Raw genomic sequence first — 24,639 nt, forward strand, 5'->3', positions numbered from 1 at the left:
CACCTCTAACTCCCAGAAGAAGATAAAACATGGTTTTGACTTAGTTATTCCACCCCTGCATTCTTTTCCCCCCAAATTCTAAGTTGGGTCACATTGTGCTGGCTGCAAAAAGAAATACAGGTTGCAACTGGTTATAACCATTTTGAAGGATAATTTGCTGTACAATAGAGCTTTGGATCTGATACAAGAATTCAGAAATATAAAACAAAATAACTACAAAAGGAGGCATTTGAACAGCATTTCCTTAGAAAAACCTGCTAACTCTGTATCATTCTGATGTGATTCCTATAGTCATGTGGGGTGAAATGTGTATCTTCCCCACACCCGCCGCCCCTTTGCTGGATCACTGGCATTTCTTCGCAAGCTATAACGCCATGACCACACATCCTAGGAGTCTCTATAATGTTAACAGAAGCTCCAAATATCAAGCCAATCATGGGAGAGGGCAGGGGAATCAGAGGTGAAGGGTCCAAAGGTGGCTCTGTTACTGAGAACTTGCCCTTTCCAAAATTTGAAAGTCATAGTGCTTCTTGCTTGTTCTCAGCTTAAACTTGTTAACTGAATTAATTTGCTTCTTCAGTGCATTCTGTGCAGCTGAAATGGAGGGGAACGTGGCTAAGACGGTGTATGTGGAGGCCAAGTCACTGGGTTTGGAGCGTTCAGGGTTGACAGTGTTGTCCCCACTGCCACAGCAGAGGGGGTGACGTCGCAGCTGGGGCTGGGACTGGGGGTCCCGGAGCCACCGGATCTTGGCGCCAATTTTAAAGAGTTCCCCAAAAAGCTTCTCGGCTTCCATGCGAGTTATTCCATCTGGTAGTTCAGTTATTTCCAAGACCTTCCCAACAACTGCTTCTCCTGCTCCAAGGTCCGTGGATGCAGCTTTTTTAGCTTGTCTTCTTCCTCGGTTTCCATGTCTGCTGCCAGGCTGACTCTGTTGGTTTGGAATGTGTCCGTGCAGAACAGCAGGAGAGTTGTACTGCAGTGGTTGCCCAAGTAATGGATACCTGGTATCTCCTTGCCCAGGGACAAAAGGTCTAGAAAATTGGGGCATGATAGAAAGTGGTGGTCCAGAGGGACGTCCAGTTTTCAGGGTAGACAGCTGAACTGGTGCCGGCGACTGAGCTGGTGAGATAATGGGGCTACTGAGTTGAGAGCTGTGCTGGACAATATTGTCTACATTGCTAAATTCCACACACTTCTGTCCTCTCTGGTGATCACAGTAATATTTGTTTTGTTTCCACTGGGGGGGTGAGTGAGCACGAGATTGTGGATTGTTTGGTACATTGAGCTGCATCATCACCATTCCTCCACCAGGTGGTGGTGGTGGCACAGCTGCACACTGGTGGCCTTGAAGCTGTTGGGAACTGCATGGTGAAGTAGTCCGAGGAAACTGTACTTGTTCTGATCCTGGGTGCTGCAAGTAACTGACTGAAGAGCTTAAATTATTTTGTTGGCCAGGTGGAATGACACTATAGTAAACGGGCATTGCTGCTGTGGGCATAGATCCTTGATTAGACTGATTCGGGAACATAACAGGCTGTTGATAAGTCTGATGGGCAATTCCTTGAGAACCTTGAGGCAGTGAAACCTGATATGATGGCACTGTGGGATAGGGGATGACTACTCCTTGAATCTGATTTCCAATGCTGTTGGGTTGGCCACTGACTAGGTTCTGACTCTGGGGTTGCTGAACTCCAACTATTCCTTGGTAGTTTTGCTGCTGGTTGGGCATAACTTGATAACCTGTCTGCTGTGCAGGTTGTGGCAGTGGTTGGTTTAGATGTGAATTGTAATGGACAGAAGGGACTGGGCGATACTGAGGTTGATTGGAGTGATAGTGGCCTGGAGCGCAATAACAGGCTGGCATCTGTGGTGATGGCTGCTGAATATATCCCTGCTGCTGGAGCACAGGCTGGCTGACAGGATGACCAGAGGCAGAATAGCCAGCAGTAGGGACTGGCTGCCCAGGTGGTAGGGGAGGAGGAGGGGGTGGTGGTGGTGGCGGCGGCGGAGGATGTGGTGGAGGGGCTGCTGTCATGATAAAACCAGATTGCTGTGGAGACTGAAGAACAACAGTGGACTGGAACATGGTGGCGTGAGGGTCAGAACCATCAGTGGATGGCTGGCGGGCAAGACTCATGTGGCTAAACTGAGACCCAAGGTTATCCTGTGAGAAAATGTGATTAGCTGCTGGTTGTTGAGTTGGTGGGGGTGGCAGAGGTGGCTGTGGAGGTCCAGGCACTTGGGGTCTAACTGGTTGTTGAGTCATAGGAGGATTATACACAACTGGACTCCCATCTGGGTTTATGAAGGGCTGACCTGTTTGTGGGTTGATCAGAATACTGCCAGGTGGTATGCCTGCCGCTTCCAAGGGAAGCAAAAAGAAGCTAGTGCTAGGAGATGCAACTTGCCCATTTAGGCCACCATCAAAGGAAAGAGAACTATGAGTGCTGACAGTTGGATAGACGACAGGTGCGCCATGAGAAGACTGGCTGAGAGCTGTACCTGGAAGAGGCTGCTGGATGTGAGAAAGAGAGCCTGTAGATGACCCTACACTACCAGAAGACTCAGAACCTGTTTTTGAAAGCCTGCCTATGCTTTTGCTGCTTCCAGAACTATCACCTCTTGTCAGGACTGAGATTCCACTGAAGCTGCTGGCTTTGGTTACGGCAGGTTTTAGGTTTCGGAGAGAGCTGTCTGAATCTGTGCTGCTCCAGGGTCGTGGTTCTGAATACTTCAACTTATTCTCAGTGCTGCTTTGATGGCTATTTGTTGATCTTCCTGAAGCATCTTTATTAACTCTGAATATCTGGCGCCTCTGCTGGGTACTACTAGCATCCTCATCTTGGATTCTTTTGTCAATAATATAATTCTCTTGGGAACACAGGGAATCTTGGGAAAATATCCGGTCTCTAGCTCTCTGGTACTCTTCTTCTCTTTCTTCTATAGATTTGCTTCTTCTGTCATCTTTCAAACGTATTCTCATCTGGGTGTCATCTTTGTCAAAGCTAGAGTTATCTCTCTTGAGGATATACCGTTTCTGAAAGTCTTCACCTTTATCATCCTTAATATGTTCATTAAATTTCTGATCAGGTATTCTTGTATTGCTAGTTTTGTTTACTATGACAGACTTCCCACTCTGATCAACATTGTGGTCTAATCCAAAGTAAGCAGCTACTCTATGTAACAGCATCCTATGGTATGATGTCATTGGGGGGAATTTTTTACGTAGAGACTCATTATTACCAATGAAATCTAAAATTTCTTGTTCCAATTTCAGCAGCATCATTCTGTCCCTGGGATTGTTTTTTAATGTATTTACTAAAAATTCATGTAGATCTATGCCAGTTGAATTAGTGTATTCTTGACTGGAATCTCTTGATAACATTTTTCTGGGCAACTTATCACTGGCTTTTTCTTTTTCCGCTTCATCTTTTGAGGGCTTCTCCTCTTTTTCAAATGATTGTGTTAATGGGATCTGAATTTTCTCCTGCAAATCAATATTGTTGTCAATACAACGGTCATTCTTCTCTGCCAAAATCTTTCCATAGTTTTCTGATTTGATAATATTTTCAACTCCGGTTGTATCTTTCATTTCTGCCTCCAAATCCTTCATTGTTTCAGTTTCATCTTTTATAGTAACAGTATCAGACATCCTCATCAGCAAAGGTTATTTTAGAATGAAGCCTGATGTGTCCTATGGATTTGGGTTTGTGGGGTTCCACAAAAATAAAATAAAATAATCCAAGGTTCCTTTCCACAGTTGTCAGCCAGGATGTCAATTGTATTGTACCATCTGTAATCTGGCAGGAGGAGTCCCATGTCCTTGTCACCACTGTAGATTCCTGGACTGGAATGGACTGTCTTGGATCAAATATATCATAACTTTCAGTGCCCCGCGTTACTGAGGAGGAGGCGGCTGAGCGCGGCATGGCGGGGCGACGACGGCGGGGCTGGGTGGGTGCAAGTAAGAGTCTTACGAAAGGGAATTAACCCCATCACCAGCCCGGACACCGGCTCCAGCGGCAGCAGCCGCGGCTGGCAGAATCCCGCCCCTCGATTAGAAAGTTTTAACATAGGAGCTGTTTATCAGAGATAATCCACTGGACATATATTTGTTGTGTAAATTGAGGACCTGTGGGGTTTGTCTTGCATGTCCTTAGGCCTGTTAATGGGTTACAAAGGATGTCTCCAAGAAGGGAGGGGCATGATGAGGCATATCTGACTTGCCTCCTCCTGGCAGGCAGTTTGGTTTTAGGATATTCCTTTTGCCATGGGGGGGGGGGGTTTGTTCAGTCAGCCGATGGGGGTGGGGGGGTGAGCCTTAAAATTTTATTTTAGTTCACAAATGCAACCATTCATTTTTTTCTCCCAAATATTTCTGATCTGTGATTGGTTGAATCTGCAGATGTGGAACCCACAGATGTGGAGGGCCAACTGTATATCTTTTAGTATGATTATTACCCAAAGTCTTGTTTTATAACATTTGACATCTAGAATATCTTTTTATTTGGTACTCTGTGGTGTGCACCAAAAATATTTCTGTCACCAGTATCATTCTGGAGCCCCTGTAGCTCAAAGATTTTTAGCTTATTTCTCATTTCCTGAAAATCTTTTTTCATATTTTTCCATTAAACAAATCCTGTGAGTATTGTTAGGGACCGACCTTCCACAGCCCCACCGGACAGAGAAGCAGAGACATCGAGGATGCAATCACACAAGAGGAGGTTTATTTTCTGGCTAGCCAGGGTCCAAGCCCCAGAGCACCAACGCAGTGGCCACTCTCGCAGGCAAGGACCCCGACCTGAATTGCGGGGTGCCTTTTATCCCCCCCCCCAAAGGGCCTTAGCAAGGCACAAACTAATTACGCGCTGGCCATGAGCTGACCTTTGAAGTGATTAATTTTCTTTGAATTCTGCGCGATCCCTGTGCATCCCACCTCCCTTTTGCCTTTCTTCCCAACCCAAGAGATAACCGGAGGTATGAGTATAAACAGATGTGTGCTGTTCGCTAATTGCCTCACCCTACTTCACACGAAGGGGGGCGGAAAACTCTTTTCTTGTTGTGCCACTGAGACGCTGCCGAAGGGCCATCGAGGCGCCCCCACAGTATAAAGATGGTTTTATTTAAAAAATTGGTTTCATTTTTTCAAATAACCAAACATTCTAATCAAGAATAAGCAGTATGGTAATCAGTCAGTGTATTCTAGACAGAAATAAGCTTATTGCATTATTTTAGCCTGTGGACTATATAACTAAGAAACAACTGTTACTTCATAGATTCAGTTTAGGGTTCGGGTACCACAGTTTGCAAAATGGGTGACGTCATAGTTACATTTCTTAGAACTAGGTATACTAAAGGCATGAAATGAGCTTCATCCTCATTCAGCGAGGAAATCCTGTGAGGCAATCACTAACCTTGCTGGCATGAGTGACTTAGAAAAATAGACAAGCAGCAAAAGTTGGGAATGAATTGATGTAGGAAGTCAAGGTAACAGAAGAATGAAGAAAGTAAATTTTTGCTAGTGTTGCCTCCCAACCAGGTTCATTTGCCCTGCTGCCTAAGAGGAAGCCAAAACACTGAGTCAGCAGGGTTCATGGTAGAGAAAGAGTTTATTCTGCATAGCACTATCAATGGAAAAAACCCAAGCTCTGCAAAATAATTTTAAAGAGATTTATTCTGAGCCAAATTTGAGGACCATGACCTGGAGCCACTGCCAAGAGGCCTTGGGCAAGTGGACTTGTTGTGGCTGGGTTACAGTTTGTTTTTTATACAGTTTAGAGACAAGGATTCCAGGTAAAGCCATCAATCAATATGTGGGAGGCATACATTGGTATGGCCCAAAAAGGTGGGCCATCTCAAAGAGGGGGGCTTACAGGTTATAGGTGGGTTTAAAGATTTTTTGGATTGTAATTGGCTTAAAGACATGAAGCTTTGTCTAAAGGCTTGGAATGTTTTTTTTTTGTTTTTTTTTTGAGACAGAGTCTTGCTTTGTTGCCCAGGCTAGAGTGAGTGCCGTGGTGTCAGCCTAGCTCACAGCAACCTCAAACTCCTGGGCTCAAGCAATCCTGCTGCCTCAGCCTCCCGAGTAGCTGGGACTACAGGCATGCACCACCATGCCCGGCTAATTTTTTCTCTATATATTAGTTGGCCAATTAGTTTCTTTCTATCGGTCTCACTCTTGCTCAGGCTGGTTTCAAACTCCTGACCTCGAGCAATCCCCACCTGCCTCGGCCTCCCAGAGTGCTAGTATTACAGGTGTGAGCTTAGATGTTTTAACATAAAATGTTTACCAGAGATAAGCCACCATTTGTTGCATAAATTGAGGACTTGCAGGTTTGTCTTGCATACCCTTAGGCCTGTTAATGGGTTACAAACAGTCTCTAAGAAGGGAGGAGGGCATGATAAAGCATGTCTGACCTCCCTCCTCCTGGCTGACAATTTTGCTTTAGGATATTCCTTGGCCATGAGGGGGTCCATTTAGTGGGGGGGGGGGGAGCATTTTAGTTTACAGCACTAAGCAGGAAATGGGAGAAATTTCTCAAATCGGCCTCCCAAAAATTTGGGAGACAGGATTTTTAAAGACAGTTTGGTGTAGGCAATTGAATCTGCTAATTAGCTGGGTTCCTTGTGTCGGGTCACAAGATCAGTTGAGTCAGTTCATTGGTATAGCCTGCTGGTCTGGGTGGGTCAGCTGGTCTACTGGAATTGGGGACCTGGAAGATATCTCAGAAACTACCCCTAGGTTTAGGTAATATTATCTATGGAGAAAGCTAAGGATCTTTATGACCACCAGCTGTTGTGGCTCCAGAGTAGCAGTTACAGAGAAGTAAACAAGAGGATAGTTCCCACAGTTCTTGCCTTGCAGCCCTTTTTATTAGTTTGTAAGGACAGTTTCGGTAGCAGTATCAGAAGGTTTGGAGGACTGATGTGTGTTTATATCACAGTTTCAGCTTTAAATATTTTCTTTCAACACAAATTTAACACCCAGCTACAATACCAAATTTCTGAAATACAATGGAACTACTCGAGAATGACTGAAATTTTATGCTTTAATTATTGTCTTTAAAAAGTTTACTTTTTTTTTTAACTTGATACTGTTAGCAAAGCATATCTCATTAAGTCATGCTTCCATTAATTTTCTTGGAATTTAGATTTATACATCTCTGAATTTTGTATTTAAAGAACTGTTGATTTGGGGTTTAGTTTTTTTTTTTTTTTTTTGAGACAGAGTCTCGCTTTGTTGTCCAGGCTAGAGTGAGTGCCGTGGCGTCAGCCTAGCTCACAGCAACCTCAAACTCCTGGGCTTGAGTGATCCTTCTGCCTCAGCCTCCCGAGTAGCTGGGACTACAGGCATGCGCCTCCATGCCCGGCTAATTTTTTTTTTTTATATATATATATATCAGTTGGCCAATTAATTTCTTTCTATTTATAGTAGAGACCGGGTCTCGCTCTTGCTCAGGCTGGTTTTGAACTCCTGACCTTGAGCAATCCGCCCGCCTCGGCCTCCCAAGAGCTAGGATTACAGGCGTGAGCCACAGCGCCCGGCCTGGGGTTTAGTTTTTACTGTGGGTTTTATATTGTTTACTTTTCAGCAATAAATGAGAAATAATAGCTAACATTTATTGCATGTTTACATTGTGCCAGACTCTATACTGAAATAGGCACTATTACTATCCGCATTTTACAGAAGAAGAAACAGGTTTAGAGAGGTTAACAGCAGTTTGCTTATAGTCACTTAGCTAGGGAGTGGTTGAACTTGAATTTGTCCCCAGGGTTCTCTGAATCTAGAGTTCTAGCTTTTAATTCTTTTAGTAATAACTGAACATTTAGGAAAGTGGAACTAAAGAATAAATAACATAATATAAAATAAGTTATTCTGATAAAATTGCTTCTTATTAATGATTGTAATAAAATAAGCATTTTTACATTCATTGTGCTGTTCCTAAGTTTGGTTCTGATTATATTTTTTCTTTTATTTCCCTAAAAATTTCTCTCTGCCTTGTGAGTTAATCTCCTCCCTAAAAACCAGTTTTGATTAGATCTGTGTTGGAATCTGCATTTATTAAGAAGGTTATGATTTGTTTACATAATTCTCTTTTTTACAGTTTTTGTACAATTTTTTAAAAAGGACATTATTTACAGATGAACAGGTTGCTTTGAAGAAGAAAGAAAAAGAAGCTTCTGAAAAATGGAATGATCCTTGGAAAAAATCTGAAAGTGATAAAATAACATGGGAAAAACTTCAAATTCTTGACCAATCTAGGGTAAGAGTATCAAAAACAGTATTTATGGAACATAAGACATCTTAATTGCAATTTTAAAAATGTGAAGCGATGTTCATATAATAAAACTTATTTTTAAAGCTTGTTTTTTTTAATAAAGCCCTTTTTATATGGAAAACAATGTTATTTTGAATTTAATTATGTCAACTAGTCTCTGTTTGCATTCTATAAGTTGTCTTGCTGTGGTGTTAGGTGATTGTAGAGGCCCCAAGTACTTCCTTTAAGCTCTCATAAAGGAACTGTGTGATTTTTGAAATGAATATAAAACTCTACCACTAACCATGTGGTAGAGTTGTATATTGTATCCACCACAAGGTTATCTGGTCAAATATAAGTGTTTGCTTATCAAACATAAGTACATACCTGGTGTCCTGGTAGTATGTTTGTGATATTAAATTTTATCTGTGTTTAATTTTAGATAAAATGCACTTGGTTTTGTTTGTTTTTAGACTTCTGCTAGCTCTTCAAGCATTCGGTCACAATCTCCTCATCAGGTTATGGTGGTCCAGGCTGATGGGCAGTCACTACTTAGAGCTAGTCAGATTTTAAAGGTAAGTCCTAATTGTCAGTGCTTTGAATGTTTAATCTCTTTAATATTTGACCTCTATATAACCTCTTTCCCTTGAAGGGGTGGATCTAAGTCCTCTTTATTTTTAATTACCAGTTAATTTTTACTGAGTATATTATGCTCCTTAAATTTAAAAAAGTTACTATTTTTTTTACATGTACTATCTCTTCTTCATTGTGCACATTGATATTTTAACAAATGTATTCTAAAAAGAATGCAGTATCCTAAAGGGATGATTCTGATGGTAGAAATTTTCAGCACTGTGGCTGACTTAGGTGGATTTCTTATAGAACCCCTTCAAGTTGGATTGTTTGGCTGGCTGTTTTGCTCCACCTGGGGCTGACTCATCTACATCAGACACTTTTATCTGTTGATAATTTTACATCAATAAAAGAAATGAAAACTGAATTGTATTTGTAACCCCCAGAACACTTTGCCTGAAAAGATGATAAATTAATCTTGATAGAAGTTATTTTGGAAAAATCTAGAATATGGGTGATAATTTTAAGTATGTAAAGTTTAGAAGTTGATGTATGCTGACACCACTTAAAGCACATCTAAAAATAACTTTTCATGAAGTTGGTGAGTATCAGTTGTTGGCTTATTTATTTTTCAACGTCAGGATTGAGAAATCCTTAATGCTAAAGATGTTAACTATTTCCAGTTATCAAATTTTAGGTTGAAATGTTAGTGTATCATTGATTATTTCTCAATGTGTGCGTTCTTTTAGGTCATTTATTACCTGGGGGTAGTCCATACTATGATTATTAATACAAATGAAGAATTAATCATTTGAGACAACTTTTAGATTTTAAAGTATTTTGTATATATCTTTTTATGATAGCATGTATTTTTTTATAATCAAAAAACCAGGCCGGGCGCTGTGGCTCACGCCTGTAATCCTAGCTCTTGGGAGGCCGAGGCGGGCGGATTGCTCAAGGTCAGGAGTTCGAAACCAGCCTGAGCAAGAGCGAGACCCCGTCTCTACTATAAATAGAAAGAAATTAATTGGCCAACTGATATATATATAAAAAAACTTAGCCGGGCATGGTGGCGCATGCCTGTAGTCCCAGCTACCCGGGAGGCTGAGGCAGAAGGATTGCTTGAGCCCAGGAGTTTGAGGTTGCTGTGAGCTAGGCTGACGCCATGGCACTCACTCTAGCCTGGGCAACAAAGCGAGACTCTGTCTCAAAAAAAAAAAAAAAAAAAAAAAACCAATAAAGTTATCCTAATTTGGGAGTCAGAAGTGGGAAGTTGGTGATGGGAGAAGGATTAGAAAGGGAAACACACTAAATTTAGGGATAGACAAACCAAGAGTATGATCATTTGCTCATTCTTTTACTATTTAAATACAGTTTTCCAGTCTGAGCAAGAGCAAGACCCTGTCTCTACCAAAAATAGAAAAAATTAGCTGGGCATGGTGGTGCATGCCTGTAGTCCCAGCTACTCAGGAGGCTTGGGCAGGAGGATCGCTTGAGCCCAGGAGTTTGTGGTTGCTGTGAGCTAGGCTGACACCACGGCACTGGCACTCTAACTGGGGCAACAGAGTGAGAGTCTGTCTCAAAACAAAACAAAAACGCAGAGGTATGAGAATCCCCAAAGACTTGCTTAAAAGAAGACACATCTGCAGTAAAATTACACATTATTAAAAATAGATTATGTAGCTGGTCGTGGTGGCATGTGCCTGTTGTCTCAGCTACTCAGGAGGCTAAGGTGAGAGGATCGCTTGGTTGCGCCCATAAGTTCAAGGCCAGCCTGGGCAACATAATGAGACCCCTCTCTCTAAAAAAAATAGTAGTAAATTAAATAGAAAAATAGATAATGTAAGCTGGTCAAAATCTAAATAAATAAAAAGCAAAATTGGTGATAGTAATTTTGGAAACATTACTTCTGGAAAGAAAGCTGTTGTCACAGAATAATTTATTTTTATAAGAAGCAGAATCAGGCCGGGCGCGGTGGCTCACGCCTGTAATCCTAGCACTCTGGGAGGCCGAGACGGGCGGATTGCTCGAGGTCAGGAGTTTGAAACCAGCCTGAGCCTGAGCGAGACCCCCGTCTCTACTATAAATAGAAAGAAATTAATTGGCCAACTAATATATATATAGAAAAAATTAGCCGGGCATGGTGGTGCATGCCTGTAGTCCCAGCTACTCGGGAGGCTGAGGCAGGAGGATTGCTTGAGCCCAGGAGATTGAGGTTGCTGTGAGCTAGGCTGATGCCACGGCACTCACTCTAGCCTGGGCAACAAAAGCGAGACTCTGTCTCAAAAAAAAAAAAAAAAAAAAAAAAAAAAAAAAAAAAAAGAAGCAGAATCAGTAATAAAGATGTAAAAACAGTGAAATTTATGAATTGATTCATGAATCAAACAGAACTAGGAGAAATAGCATAGTTTTGTTATAGTGTTATCAGAGGATTTCGACAATATAATGTGTCAGTAATTTTATTTAATGTAAACATATAGTTCAGATTCTCAAATGTCAATGGAACATTTGCTCCATCACAGAATTTGCTATAATGTTGTAAGAAAAACATAACCAAAAATAAAAGTCAAGCAGAAAATATTGACAACAAATAAGCTTTACAGAGTCAAATACTAATATCCCATGAACTCAAGACACTTAAGTTCTAGTGTAAACTGCTGATATTACTCCCTAAGCTACTGAAAAAACTGAGGGGGGATTTTTTTCATCGTTTAGGTTAGTAGGTAGCCTGGAGTAGAAGTTAACCCAAACCCAGCATCTGTTGAGGAATAAAATAGGAATAAACTGATGGAGTTCTACTCTTGCTAAACTGCTTTCCCTCCTCCATGTGTACCATTGACTTAAAACAAATAATGCCTCACCCTACATTTGCTATTATTCAAATCATTGTTCTAGCTGTTCTCCAGAATAAAATCTTAGGCAGTGCTTGCTTAAATCTTCTTGCGAAGAGCTGGAAAAATCAGGTAGGAACTACCCCACTCTTCCTGCCTCAAAGTGGCAGGGCTGTGGAAATACCATTACAACCTAACAACCTAAGGAGTGTTCCCAAAGAGTGAAGCTCTGACCTAAGGAGTTGTTTTGAAGGGTGGGGAGTAATTATGGTTTAACCTAATGCCTGGAACTTTCCACCTTTGAGCTAGTCTGCTTTCCACCATCCCTACCCACTCAGGAATGCTGCTCATTGCTAGACAAGTAAGGCTGATAATGCCAGAAAAGTAAACTCACTCAAATAACAAAATATTGGTCGAACACAACTATTTCAAAGGAAAAATAACAGAGGATATCAGAAACAAAAATATTAGGACAAATGAGTTAATAATTTTAGCTTAATAAATTTAATAAAAGAAATATAGGTAGGTATTACCAATAATAACAAGATGGCATTAAGAAAACTAAGCAGAAAGTTTAGGCGTGCTGGCTCACGAGCGCCTGTAATCCTAGCACTTTGGGAGGCCCAGGTGGGCGGATTGCTCAAGGTCAGGAGTTTGAAACTAGTCTGAGCAAGAGCGAGACCCCGTCTCTACTATAAATAGAAATTAATTGGCTGGCTAATATATATGTGGAAAAATTAGCCGGGCATGGTGGTGCATGCCTGTAGTCCCAGCTACTCGGGAGGTTGAGGCAGCAGGATTGCTTGAGTTTAGGAGTTTGAGGTTGCTGTGAGCTGGGCTGTTGCCACGGCACTCACTCTACCCTGGGCAACAAAGCGAGACTCTGTCTCAAAAAAAAAAAAGTTTAGGTGTGAAACATAAAATAGTGGAATTTAGAAACACAATAACTTAGGGAATGAATAAATACTTGGAGGACCAGATTTAGAAGAAGTCTTGAAAAGGGAGTCTGTCCCCGATAAATAGGGAAAAACATTTTAAGGCAATGTGAGAATAAAAAAATGAAACGTTCAGATAGATAATAGCTCAAAGAAGAGTGAAAAAAACGAAGAAGAAAATATTTGAAAAAGTAATTGAGATCAGTTTTCCAGAATGAAAAGACTTAACCTCAGATTTAAAGGCTAGAGTGCCATGGCATCAGCCTAGCTCACAGCAACCTCAAATTCCTGGGCTCAAGCAATCCTCATACCTCGGGCCTCCTGAGTAGCTGGGACTACAAGGATGCGCCAGCCACCATGTGGCCCAGCTAATTTTTTCTATATATTTTTGGCCAATTAGTTTCTGTTTTTTTTTTTTTTTTCATAGTAGAGACAGGGTCTCTCTGTTGCTCAGGCTGGTCTCGAACTCCTGACCTCAAATGATTCTCCTGCCTTGGCCTCCCAGAGTGCTAGGATTACAGGCATGAGCCACTGCGCCTGGCCAGAAAATATTTTTTCCATTTTTTCAGGCCATCTCTGTTGCAAGTGGAGTGCTGGTGTATGTGGGTTTAAGAAAAATTTCTCCGAAGGTTAGATAGAAGACATTTATTTTACTTTTTACTTTTCCTGAGGTGGGCAAAAGGCCAACACGATGAAAAGGAGTAAGGGGAAAAGTGTTGGCAGAGAGAATCAGATATTCAGGCTTTTTATTTAGGAATTATAAAAATGGAGATGATTTATGGCAGTAGCTGGGTAACCTTTGTATCCCTCCTTAGATATTTTCCTGTTATTTTAGCAAGGCTACCCCTTTCCGTTATTAGTGTAACACTGAAAGGATGACTCATAAAAGAAAAAACAATTGATGAATGACCCTAGTCAAAAGTTCTACTTTTTAAAGATTACTGTTAAGATTATAAAACAGAGGGAGAAAAATTTACTAAGTACCTATCTGATGAAGGACTTAAGTTCAGAATATATTTTTTAAAATTCTCAACGTTCAGTAATTAGAGGAGGCTGGGTGGATGGCTCACACTTGTAATCCTAGCTCTCTGGGAGGCCTAGGCGGAAGGATTGCTCCAGGTCAGGAGTTCGAAACCAGCCTGAGCCAGAGCGAGACCCATCTCTACTACAAATAGAAAGAATTAATTGGCCAACTAATATATATAGAAAAAATTAGCTGGGCATGGTGGTGCATGCCTGTAGTCCCAGCTACTCGGAAGGCTGAGGCAGCAGGATTGCTTGAGTTTAGGAGTTTGAGGTTGCTGTGAGCTAGGGTGACGCCACGGCACTCACTCTATCCTGGGCAACAAAGTGAGACTCTGTCTCAAAAAAAAAAAAGTAATTAGAAAACAACCCAATATGTTAAAATTGACAAAAGGCTTTAATAGATGTGACTCCAAAAAGTATATGGGGCAGGCAAATAAGTATGTTAAATACTGGAATTTTGAACCATGTGCTAAACCTATATGGGCTGTCTGGTTCTATGGGGCTTTTTAAAGTAACTTTTAGGTTCAAAGGAATTTTCTTTTTAAAGTGATTCCAGCTCTTTGGTTTGCTGGTCTTGCTCTTGGGAGATCCTGTTCTTTTTTGTAGCCCAGTGTCCTGGGTTTCCCACCATCTACATGAGTGCCTTTTCTGCCTGGCTGGTGGAGAAGGTGAGCAGGCAGATGGTATCGCAACTGGGGAATTATGAGCTGGCAAGAGGGCTGCTCTGGCCTGTGGTCACCACTGAGAGTTCTTTCTTAGAGCGGTATTTTTATAGACTGCTTTGAGGGGAAAACTAAATGAAATGGAAGCATCTATAGTAGACCATTTGAAAATTTTCAGTTCTGAATTACAAGCTGTCATTCATATAGCATTTGCATTGGAAGTGAGAGAAGTGAGACTAACACTATCTAACAGAATAATTTGAAGATTGTTAAAAGGTAGTGGGTTCCTTTGAAAGACCCTTCACCTAAGGCTGTAACTTGAGAATAGGCTTTCAAAATGGGTATTTAGAAAAGTAGTTTTTGTGTAGGGAAAGGGAAGTCTCAGATCAATAATAAGGAGATAAGTTGAAAAACTCAGTGAGCCTAGGAAAAGGCTTCTTTCCTAAACTGTATGGAGGAATTAATGGGAGAGAGTGCTAGAAGATGGTCAAACAACATTGTTACAGTGTGTCTTGCATCCCTGAATCCCTGAATAATTTACAATGCCACTACACCAAAATGTGGAACCAGATCTGGTTACATCAGACTTCAATAGATTTACAGCATTCTAAAACGATTGAGTGCCTTGTTGAGAATTTCTTCTAGAGAGTTCAAAAGGTCTGTTTACATATGCTTGTTTTTCTTTTCCCATTTTGACCTCTAAAATAAATTTCTAGAGGTAGAAAAATCATTTACCTCCAGATAATGCTTATGCTCTTTTTAAGGTGGTTTTTTTAGGCTTAAATATGATAGTTTTTAATCTGTTTAGAATATGTAAGAGGACCTGAGACATTAGGATCTTTCCTTTTTGTATAAATATTTAATACTTCCTTTGATCAAAGCAATGGGTTGTAAACTATGAGTGTTGCCAGGGTTTCTGGTAAAAGCAAGGGCAGAAAGTAACATTACGAGGTATACTATCACTGTAGTATTCCGTTAAGCCATTTTTCTTTAATTATGTCCTGCAGTTATTTCATGTAATGAAATGTTTGTTGCTTGGCTGTTGGCATTTCAGGACAATTTGAATAGAATTTATTCTTTCCCTTTTTTACGAGCATATTTAAATGCTCAAAAATTAGAGTGACAAACTTTTATGCTACTGTTTTTATTTTTATTCAAGGACTTAACTCTGGACACAGTATATTTTTCTTATTGGAACACTATAAGTTGTGATAGAGCTGTGGCAGCAGAATCAGAAAAGAAGGGTATCCTAGAGAGAGACATGATTTGAGTGGGAAAGCTTTTGGCCCTCACACATCTTCCTATAGCTTCCTGATTCTTGTTCCAAGGGCAATATTTGTTATATTCCAAGGCCAAATGTAAAACAGTATTCATCTATTTTTAAATTGTCAGTAACTCTTTTAACATCTAAATGTAATTTTGAAAATTTTAACATCTAAATGTAATTTTTAAAATCTTATGTTTTAGAGAATTTCTAATTTTCATTAGAAAATTTCCTTTCCTTACACTTAGATATCTTCTTATATCCCTCTGTTAGTATTTGTTTAAAATATGATTCTGAGAATCAGAATGTACCTACTTAATTCTTAGTTTGAAATTTTTGCTCCTTTTAGAGATAAACGCATTTACTTGATTAAATCTGTATAAATTACTTTGGCAAGATTTACAAATCTAAGGTGGTTAAAAAAAGAGAACTGAACTTTAGATGGTTTTGATGACTGTTGTTTAGGAAACAGTGCTGCTGAAGCACCCTTTCAGTACTGTGAAACAAGAACAGCAGAGAAAATGGATTGAAGAGTTGAATAAGCAAATAGAAGATGACCGGCAAAGAAAAATAGAGGAAAAAGTTATATATTCAAAGGTAACTTATGAGGTTTAATGTTTATAAAAGAAAAAAATAATAATTTCAAAGTCTTTAACCATATTAACCTAGAGGTATTCTGAAACAGCTTGACAAGACCAAAGTATTCAAATTATTCCATATTTGCCCATGGGAACCTGTTTTTGTTGAATGCATTTAATGTGATTTTGCATTGCTTCTTTTAACTAACTTTTTAGAAATTTCCTGATTCTTTGAATTTCTCATTTTTCCCAAGCTAGTTATCTAAATGCATAAGGAATCAAAACAATATAATTTTGTTAATTTTTATGATTCTTGTTCTGCTTTTGAGTGATTTTTAGAAATTATGTTTGTTATTTAGGATTTTATGTGAGACTAACTGGAAAAATTCTTAGCAATTCTTATTTGTCTTAATTAGGGTGAGGAACATGACAGATGGGCAGTGCATTTTGATTCATTAAAGGGTTATACTGGTTCTCAGTCTCAACTGTCCTCTCTATCAACACACAAACAACCAGAGTACTTCTGCGTCTCTTCTGACACTCAGGAGCTGGCTGATACCAACAGTGTTTTTACACCTACAACTGGAAGACAGGTTGAACCTTCAGAGGAGGAACATGTAGCAAAACCTGTTAGGGATGTGGTTATGGCAAACAATCAGAGAACAAGGTAAGTTCATTCTTACGTATTTACTGATTTTTAAGAAAGTTTTTGTGCTTTGATAGAACTGTTATGTCTAATTGGTTTCAGGTATGGCATTTTTCTTTGAAATAGAAATGGTTAGTAGATTTATCCAAAGCAAAAATGATTTAGCTTGTTGAACCCACCATTTTGGGGTTTTTGAATAGCTAATGTATGTATCTTGCCAGCTTTCTCCGTTCTATGACTGCTCTCTTGGACCCAGCTCAGATTGAGGAACGAGACAGACGTCGACAAAAACAGTTAGAACATCAGGTATTGCATTGTAAAACATTGTTATTTGCCTTAATAAGTAATACTTATGGCCAACATATACCTAAGTGAATGGAAAATTCTGGTGTAAACTTACGGCACAGGTCCTATCCAGTCCTGTCATAACTGTCATGAATCTAATCCCTACCCCATCTGTATTGTGCTATTAGAATTATGCTTGTGCTGAGAACTAGGCAATGTCACATGCTGTAGCCACCTGCCTTCTAATAGAGAAAGTCTTTAATATATAAGTTGTATGAATTTGTACTGTCTCAGGTTAGTGTTGGATATTTTTTTATCAACTTCTTTTTTCTGAGTTCTGTTCAGGATGAGAATTATTAATAGTTCTTTGAAAGGAAGCTATAGGGGGTTGAAGTAGAATTATGATTAAGAAATCTAGCAGATTAATAAAAGTAAGGCTAAGATTAAAACTCTAGTTTTAATCTAATACTAAAGGGACTTAAATATCTGAATAATTCTTTAAAACCTTTGTTATTTGATGAATTTGGCACAATGTTACACTTACTCAGTTCAGTGAGCAGACATACAGCAGTTGTTACTTACCAGCCACTATGCTAAGCACTGAACTTATTTCTTCAGTTGTTTTCTTATCATTTCTCCTAACAGCCCTCCTGAGATTGAAGAAAAAGCATGTATTTAAAGTTTCAAATAGGAAGTTAAAAAAGAGAGAGAAAGAAAAAGCATGTAGAACTTGATACAGGACAAGTGGGAGATGGGAGAAATATATAAGATATTTGACATTTCACTTCACTCATATATATAACACTTTCTGTATACTGATAACTTTCTTTTTTTTTTTTTTTTTTTTTTTGAGACAGGATCTTGCTTTGTTGCCTGGGATAGAGTGCAGTGGTGTCATCATAGCTCTCACTGCAACCTCACACTGCTGGGCTGAAGCAATTCTTCTGCCTCAGCCTCCTGAGTAGCTGGGACTACAGGCATGTGCCATGGTGCCTGACTTATTTTTCTATTTGCTCAGGCTGGTCTAGAACTCCTGACCTCAAGTGATCTTCCTGCCTTGCAGGGTGCTAGGATTACAGGTGTGAGCTGCAGTGCCCGGACATGATAAAAATTTTTATTTTTTAATTTCAATTTTTTTTTTTTTTAGAGACAGGGTCTCACTATGTTGCCTGGGCTGGTCTAAAACTCCTGGCCTCAAGTGATCCTCTGGCCTTTAGCCTCCGAAAGTGCTGGGATTACAGACATGAGCCACTGTGCTGAGCCCGATAAAACTTACTTTATTCTAGAGTCACCAAACAAATGCTTCATGGATTTTTATTTCTAACAATGATTTATGTGATTGTTTATGACTAGAAAGCTATCACTGCTCAGGTAGAAGAGAAACGCAGAAAGAAGCAACAGGAAGAAGAGCAAAGAAAGAAGGAAGAACAAGAAGAGGAGCATCGCTTAGCACGAGAACGAGAAGAGATGCAGAAACAGTATGAAGAAGACATACTTAAGCAAAAGCAAAAGGAAGTAGGTATTTATATTCTAACTTTAACATTTTAGAATAAAAATGTATATGTTTTTAAAGGAAAAATAGCCAGAAGCTGAACATTTCTATGTATTTTGAAATTATGAAGCTATATGTGGAAACGTTAAACCTCTGTGTGAAGAAAGGAAAGTAAGAGAGAAGCTTGAGGTTTTATTTCACGTTATATAGCTCACAAATGCTATACTGCTTTGGCTTTTTCTTTCTGCTAAAGGATGAGGTTAAGATGAATTATTACAACACAAAGCAAAAGCTACCCCTGTGCTTGATTTTTATCTACTCCTAGATACTAGGGGTTATCTATGCTTCATTTCTAAACAATTATTAGCGTAATTTTTCTAGTTAAGAGAAAGGATTGGCCTTTCACTTTGCGAACAGGCGCATATATTTGCAGAGTGACTGGCGAGGAATCATGATACGATTTGTGGTCGTGTTAGATGTTTCCTGTGTGATAAATGGGCTTTAATCAAAGAGTAGATATCTGGTTGGCTTGGAGAACCCCTACATGAAGTGGTGCAGACAAGTTGGTATAGTGATGTCAGGTGCCATGTTTGAGCTGACCTGACAAAGACATTCCGTTGCTAAAGATTTAAAAGTTTAAAGAGTAGAGCACAGATTCTGCATTTTCTTGCCTTTTCTCAGTTGGTAGCCTTTAGTCTAAAATTGGCTGATAGGCGGGGCATGGTGGCTCACACCTGTAATCCTAGCACTCTGGGAGTTCAAGGTGGGAGGATCATTTGAGTTCAGAAGTTCAAGACCAGCCTGAGCAAGAGCAAGACCCCATCTCTACTAAAGAAAAAAAAAAAAATAGAAAGAAATGGGCTATTTCTATTTAAAAAAAAAAAAGGACAAAATTGGTTGATAAAGGGACACCTGGTCTGGGTTCCAATTTCCTTGAGTTGAATAGACTGAGCCAGTTACCCCATGTGGCAACCATATACATGAGGAAATCAGAGTATTGTCATTTGCTTGAACTGTAAGAAGTGGCTGTAAACCTTGTGTTTTGCCTTAAACATTTATTTTTAAACTCAATAGAATTATGATAGAATTGACCATCAGTTTTTAAAACTTTGAAAACTTTATTAGTATAAATTTGAAATGGACAAAAAGATTTCTCATATTTGTGATTTAATGTAGCTGTAGAACAAGATGTTAAAATGTAAGCTTCAAAAGGGCAGGAACTTTGTCCTGTTGACTGTTCTACCCCTAGTGCCTGACACACAGGAGAAGCTTAGAAAATATTTGCTAAGAGAATAGTGAAGTCTGTGTTCACTAATTGTATTTAATAACTATGTACATGTTATTGATAGGAAATTATGACTCTCAAGACAAATGAGATTTTCCAGACAATGCAGCGAGCACAGGAACTGGCACAGAGACAAAAACAAGAACAGAGAATCCGAGAATTGGCTCAAAAGGGACATGACACTTCTAGATTGATTAAAAATCTTGGCGGTAAGTGCTTAACCAAAATTTTATTGATAGTAGTTTTTGAAGATGATTTTTTTAAATTGTCTTTTTTTTTGGAGATAGCCTTGTTCTGTCACCCGGGCTACAGTGCAGTGCCATCGTCATAGCTCACTGCAATCTCAAACTCCTGGGCTCAAGCAATCCTCCTGCCTCAGCCTCCCTAGTAGCTGGGACTACAGGCACACGCCATGATGTCTGGCTAATTTTTCTGTTTTTAGGAGAGATGGGGTCTCCCTTTTTCTTGGGCTGGTCTCAAACTCCTGAGCTCAAGGAATCCTCCTGCCTCCACCTCCCACAGTGCTAGGATTACAGGTGTGAGCCACCACGCCAGGCCAATAATTATCTATTTTATTTGTTTAATACATGTATTAACTAAATATTTTTAAAGGAATTTTTTAGACTTTAATATAACTTTAGAAATGTTTATTTGGAAAGTTGCTTTAAAAGTAGAAATAAGGTTATACTTTTTGATATCTTTTCACATCTTATGTGTTGCTCACAGTTACCTTGTGACATAGGTAAAATGTATACTTTTGTGCCCATTTTTATAAAGCAAAAAATTGTAAGTGATCTCCCTAAATTCAGGAAAGGATAAGAATGTTGGTAACCTCTTGTAAGAAAATTTAGGTTAGCTCTTCTAAATTTTTATTACCATGTTGATTCTGATTAAGTCTTGTGACTATTTCAGTTGCTGCTATATAGAATTTCTATTAATATTCCTTAATGTCATTTTTATCAGATAATTTATTTCTCATTGTCAGTTGATACAATACTTGTGGAATATAATGCATCCACTAACAACATTTCAAATTCAAGATATGCATCTGATGAAGTCAGTGGTGAATTGAATATATGTATCAATTCTGCAGTTTCTCCTAAGAAGGACACTGGTGTACAAACAGGTATTTGTATAGAAATTGTGATTTAAAATTTACTTTATTAAGTCACAAATAAAGCAATTAAAATTAAGTTCAACTTAAAGTTTAAAAATTAAAGAAATGTGAGGTTTTCAGTAAGAGTGAATTAGAAAATAAAGGGATAACAGCTTTTTTGAGATGTTACATACCATAAATTTGTCCTTTAAAAAAGTACAGGTCAGTATTTTTTAGTATGTTCAGAGTTATGTAACCATCACCACAATTTTAGAACATTTTTATCACTTTAAAAAGAAACCTTTTAGCAGTCATGTTATATATATTTCCCCTATCTCCAGTTCACTTTCTGTCTTTGAATATTTCCTTGTTCTGGACATTTCATGTAGTTGGAATCATACTGTTTGTGATCTTTTGTGCCTGGCTTCTGTTACTTAGCATAATGTTTTAAGGTTCATATGTTGTAGCATGTATCAGTACTTCATACCTTTTTAATCACTGAACATTCCATTGTATGGATATACCACATTTGCTTATTCATTGATGAGTTGATGGGCATTTGGGTTATTTCTACCTTTTGGCCATTACGAATATGCTATGTTCACGCACAAGTTTTTGCATGGACATGTATGTTTTTAGTACTCTAGAGAGAGGAGTAGAATTGCTAATTCATATGATAAATATGGTTAGCATTTTGAGGAACTACCAAACAGTTCTCCAAAGCAGTTGTACCATTTTATATTCCTACCAGCAGTGTATGAGGATTCTGATTTCTCGGTATCCTCGCCATACTTGATATTCTAGTAGTTGTGAAGTATCTTATGATGTGGTTTTGATTTGAATTTCCCCAGTGACTGATGATGTTGAGCATCTTTTCATGTGTTGGTTTTAAATTTTTAAATAAGTAGTATTAATACCCATGTTGGGTATTAGCATAGGTCTCTATGATCATGAGGCCCTTCAGCCTTTCAGCCCTCCACCTGTCTTGGAAATCTTTTTTTTTAAAATAACTTCTAGGAAATCTTTTTACTCTTTAAACTAGTTGCAATTGGACTGTCCTGTCAGTATTAGTCCTTGGGCATTCCATGGAAACTTAAAGAGACAAAAAACAATTTGGTTGGCCATAAGTTAGGAGATAATATTGTCTTAAACCACTCTGGAGTTGGGTAGCGTCAAACCCAAAATGTTTTAAGGAAATCCTTTTCCTAACAGCACTGTATTCTGCCAATTAATTTTAGACTCTAATACAATGCCAAATTAGCTGCATGGTATGATGTTGGATGGTGTTAGTGATTGTGCGGCATTATGGGTATGCTTGGTGCCACTGAAATTTATGCTTAAAAATGGTTAAGATGGAGGTTTTTGTGAAATTGGAATCTTTGTGCACTGCTTGTGGAAATGTAAATTGATGCAGCTGCTATAAAAGACAATATGGCAGGTCCTCAAAAGATTAAAAATAGAATTACCATATGATCTACCAATTCTACTTCTGGGTATATGTCTCAAAAAATGAAAGGAAGGCCTCAACTAGATATTTGGACACCTCTGTTATGCACAGAAACATTTGTTTATAATAGCCAAAATGTGGAGGCCACCAGTGTTCATGGTCAGATGAATGGATAAATAAAATGTGGTATATATAAATATATACACAATGAAATACTGTTCAGCCTTTAAAAAGGAAGGGAATTCTGACACATGCCTTAACATGGATGAACCTCGAGGACATTATGCTAGGTAAGCCAATCACAAAAAGATAAATGTGACTCCATTTATGTGAGGTATCTAGAATAGAAAATTCATAGAAACAGAAGATAGAGTGGTGGTTGCTCGCAGCTGGGAAGGGGGAATGGGGAATTGTTCTTTAATGGGCATAGAGTTTTAGTTTTGAAAACTAAAGAAAAGCAAAGCAGTCTTAGAAGGCAATAACTAATAAAATTATTGGTTAAAATGGTAAGCCTTGTTATGTTGTACAATTCTTTTAAGTGAATCATTTGAAACTTTTTTTTTTAGATGACTTAAATACAGGAATATTCACCAATGCAGAATCACACTATGGATCATTAACAGGGAAGGAAATTATAAATTGTTCATCTCCTGGGATTTCAGCAGAATTTAATGGAGAGTTTAGCTCTAAGAAAAACAAGCAAGAACTAAGTCAGGATAAAGGAGCTAACTTAGAAAAAGAAAACAGTTGGTATAATGACCAGTGTAATCAGTTCATAAGAACAGAGAAACAAACAAAACACATGAAGAAATGCCATAAAAGGCCTGACTGGAATATAAATAAGCCACTCAAAAGGTATATTCCAGCATCAGAAAAGTACCCTAAACAGCTTCAAAAGCAGAGAGAAGAAAAAAAAGTAAGAAGGCAGATGGAACTGCTTCAGTTGGTAGAAAGAAATAATCCTGGGCACCTCTCTCAAAATAGAGGCATGTCACCGGAAGATTTTCATTCATCTCAGCAAGAAACTGAGTCAAAGTTCAGGTGGCATCTAGTCAAAAAGGTAAAGCTCTTCTGTCTTAAAAGATATGTTTAAGTGTAGGTATTGATGTTTCCAGATTCAAAACAGTGTTCCCCACATATATGTTTTGATAAGGCTGTTTACATAAGAATTAACAGGAATTTGCTTTAGTTTGTATTAGGGGTCAGTAAATTACAGGCTATGGGCAAATCCACTCTGCTGTCTGCTTTTGTAAATAAAGTTTAGCAGGAACACAGCCACACTCATTGTCTATGGCTGGCTTCATGCTACAACAGAATTGGGTAGTAGAGACTGTATTGCTCAGAAAGCTTAGAATATTTACTATGTAGTACAGAAAAAGTTTACACTTGAACAACTTCTGTAGTATGAATGCTACTCTTTATTCAAATATCCATTTAAAACACAGTTCAGAAGAAATTTGAGAGATTGGTAATTACTGGATTAGTCTATCTGGAAAAATAATAAATCTCTGTTCCGTTGGGCACTGTTATTCAAATATTACCCTCGGATTTTTTTTTACAAGTAACCACTAAAAATATTTGTGGGGACATGTGGAAATGCTATTGATTCTTTTCTGCATTTATTTATCCATGTTTTAGGAAGAAGAGCCTCTGAAAATTAATTCATGCAGCAAGGAAAGGTATGTTATTTAACAGATTAATTTCCATAGCCAGTTGCCATTTTCTGTGTGGGACAGAAACATCTCCTCGATATGACCACACCACTGTACTCCAGCATGGGCAACAAGAACCCTGTCTCTTGAAAAAAAATTTTTCAACGCTCAAAATCTAAGTGATATTAGGCACATATGTATATGAAGACAACAATAGGAAAGGAAATGGCTTCTAGGTGAGGGGTAGAGGTTTAACAGATAGGGTGGCACTTTCACTGGTCCCAAGTTAGACTGAGCCTGGGCAGGAATGTGGGCAACAGTTTCCAGTATCTCCAGACTTAGCTAAGCCGTTTTGATTTTCCAGGTATGTCAATAGTGAATAGGCATTTTGCTTGGATTGAGTGGGGAGGGAAGAAATGACTGACAGGACAGTGAGGAGTTAATAATGGAAGATGTAGAATCATTAGAATTTTTATTCTTTTGTGCATGAACCACCTGGTTTAGAGTTGTCTCAGAATGGGGCTCTAAAAAGCAAGTGTAGTTCAGATGATGTTATGGTGAACTATCTAAGGAGAAGCATTAGGCTCAAATTAACCCAGCCAAGCA

At 38.9% G+C, this 24,639-nt stretch overlaps 2 protein-coding genes across 4 annotated transcripts in view; one reads left to right on the forward strand and one right to left on the reverse strand.

Annotated features, from left to right (window-relative positions):
* Nucleotides 1-24,639, forward strand: part of CCDC66 (coiled-coil domain containing 66) — a 42,639-nt gene that overhangs the window by 15,174 nt on the left and 2,826 nt on the right. Inside the window, exons 7-16 of the mRNA XM_012765618.3 lie at nucleotides 8,146-8,267; nucleotides 8,735-8,836; nucleotides 16,018-16,149; nucleotides 16,547-16,797; nucleotides 16,998-17,082; nucleotides 18,415-18,576; nucleotides 19,903-20,047; nucleotides 20,824-20,964; nucleotides 22,948-23,441; nucleotides 24,020-24,060. Of these exons, the coding sequence (XP_012621072.2) occupies nucleotides 8,146-8,267; nucleotides 8,735-8,836; nucleotides 16,018-16,149; nucleotides 16,547-16,797; nucleotides 16,998-17,082; nucleotides 18,415-18,576; nucleotides 19,903-20,047; nucleotides 20,824-20,964; nucleotides 22,948-23,441; nucleotides 24,020-24,060 (1,675 nt within the window). The remainder of the gene's footprint in view (nucleotides 1-8,145; nucleotides 8,268-8,734; nucleotides 8,837-16,017; nucleotides 16,150-16,546; nucleotides 16,798-16,997; nucleotides 17,083-18,414; nucleotides 18,577-19,902; nucleotides 20,048-20,823; nucleotides 20,965-22,947; nucleotides 23,442-24,019; nucleotides 24,061-24,639) is intronic.
* Nucleotides 206-3,916, reverse strand: LOC105871962 (R3H domain-containing protein 1-like). Of its 3 annotated transcripts, none has more exons than XM_076008770.1 (2): nucleotides 3,688-3,916; nucleotides 206-3,490 (listed from the first exon to the last, which is right to left on the reverse strand). In XM_076008770.1, the coding sequence occupies exons 1-2, from the start codon at nucleotides 3,820-3,822 to the stop codon at nucleotides 485-487; spliced, it is 3,141 nt and encodes a 1,046-aa protein (XP_075864885.1). In that variant the 5' UTR covers nucleotides 3,823-3,916; the 3' UTR covers nucleotides 206-484. The 3 variants fall into 3 exon arrangements, with proteins under 3 accessions (XP_075864885.1, XP_075864882.1, XP_075864873.1); XM_076008767.1 differs by having other exon boundaries at nucleotides 206-2,319; nucleotides 2,575-3,807; XM_076008758.1 differs by having other exon boundaries at nucleotides 206-3,807.

This window comes from Microcebus murinus, chromosome 1 (genome assembly GCF_040939455.1).
Source record: "Microcebus murinus isolate Inina chromosome 1, M.murinus_Inina_mat1.0, whole genome shotgun sequence".
NCBI lineage: Eukaryota > Metazoa > Chordata > Mammalia > Primates > Cheirogaleidae > Microcebus > Microcebus murinus.

Coding starts and splice junctions, on each gene's coding strand:
- LOC105871962 (XM_076008758.1), bottom strand. CDS start 3,661: ATGAGGATGTCTGATACTGTTACTATAAAAGATGAAACTGAAACAATG.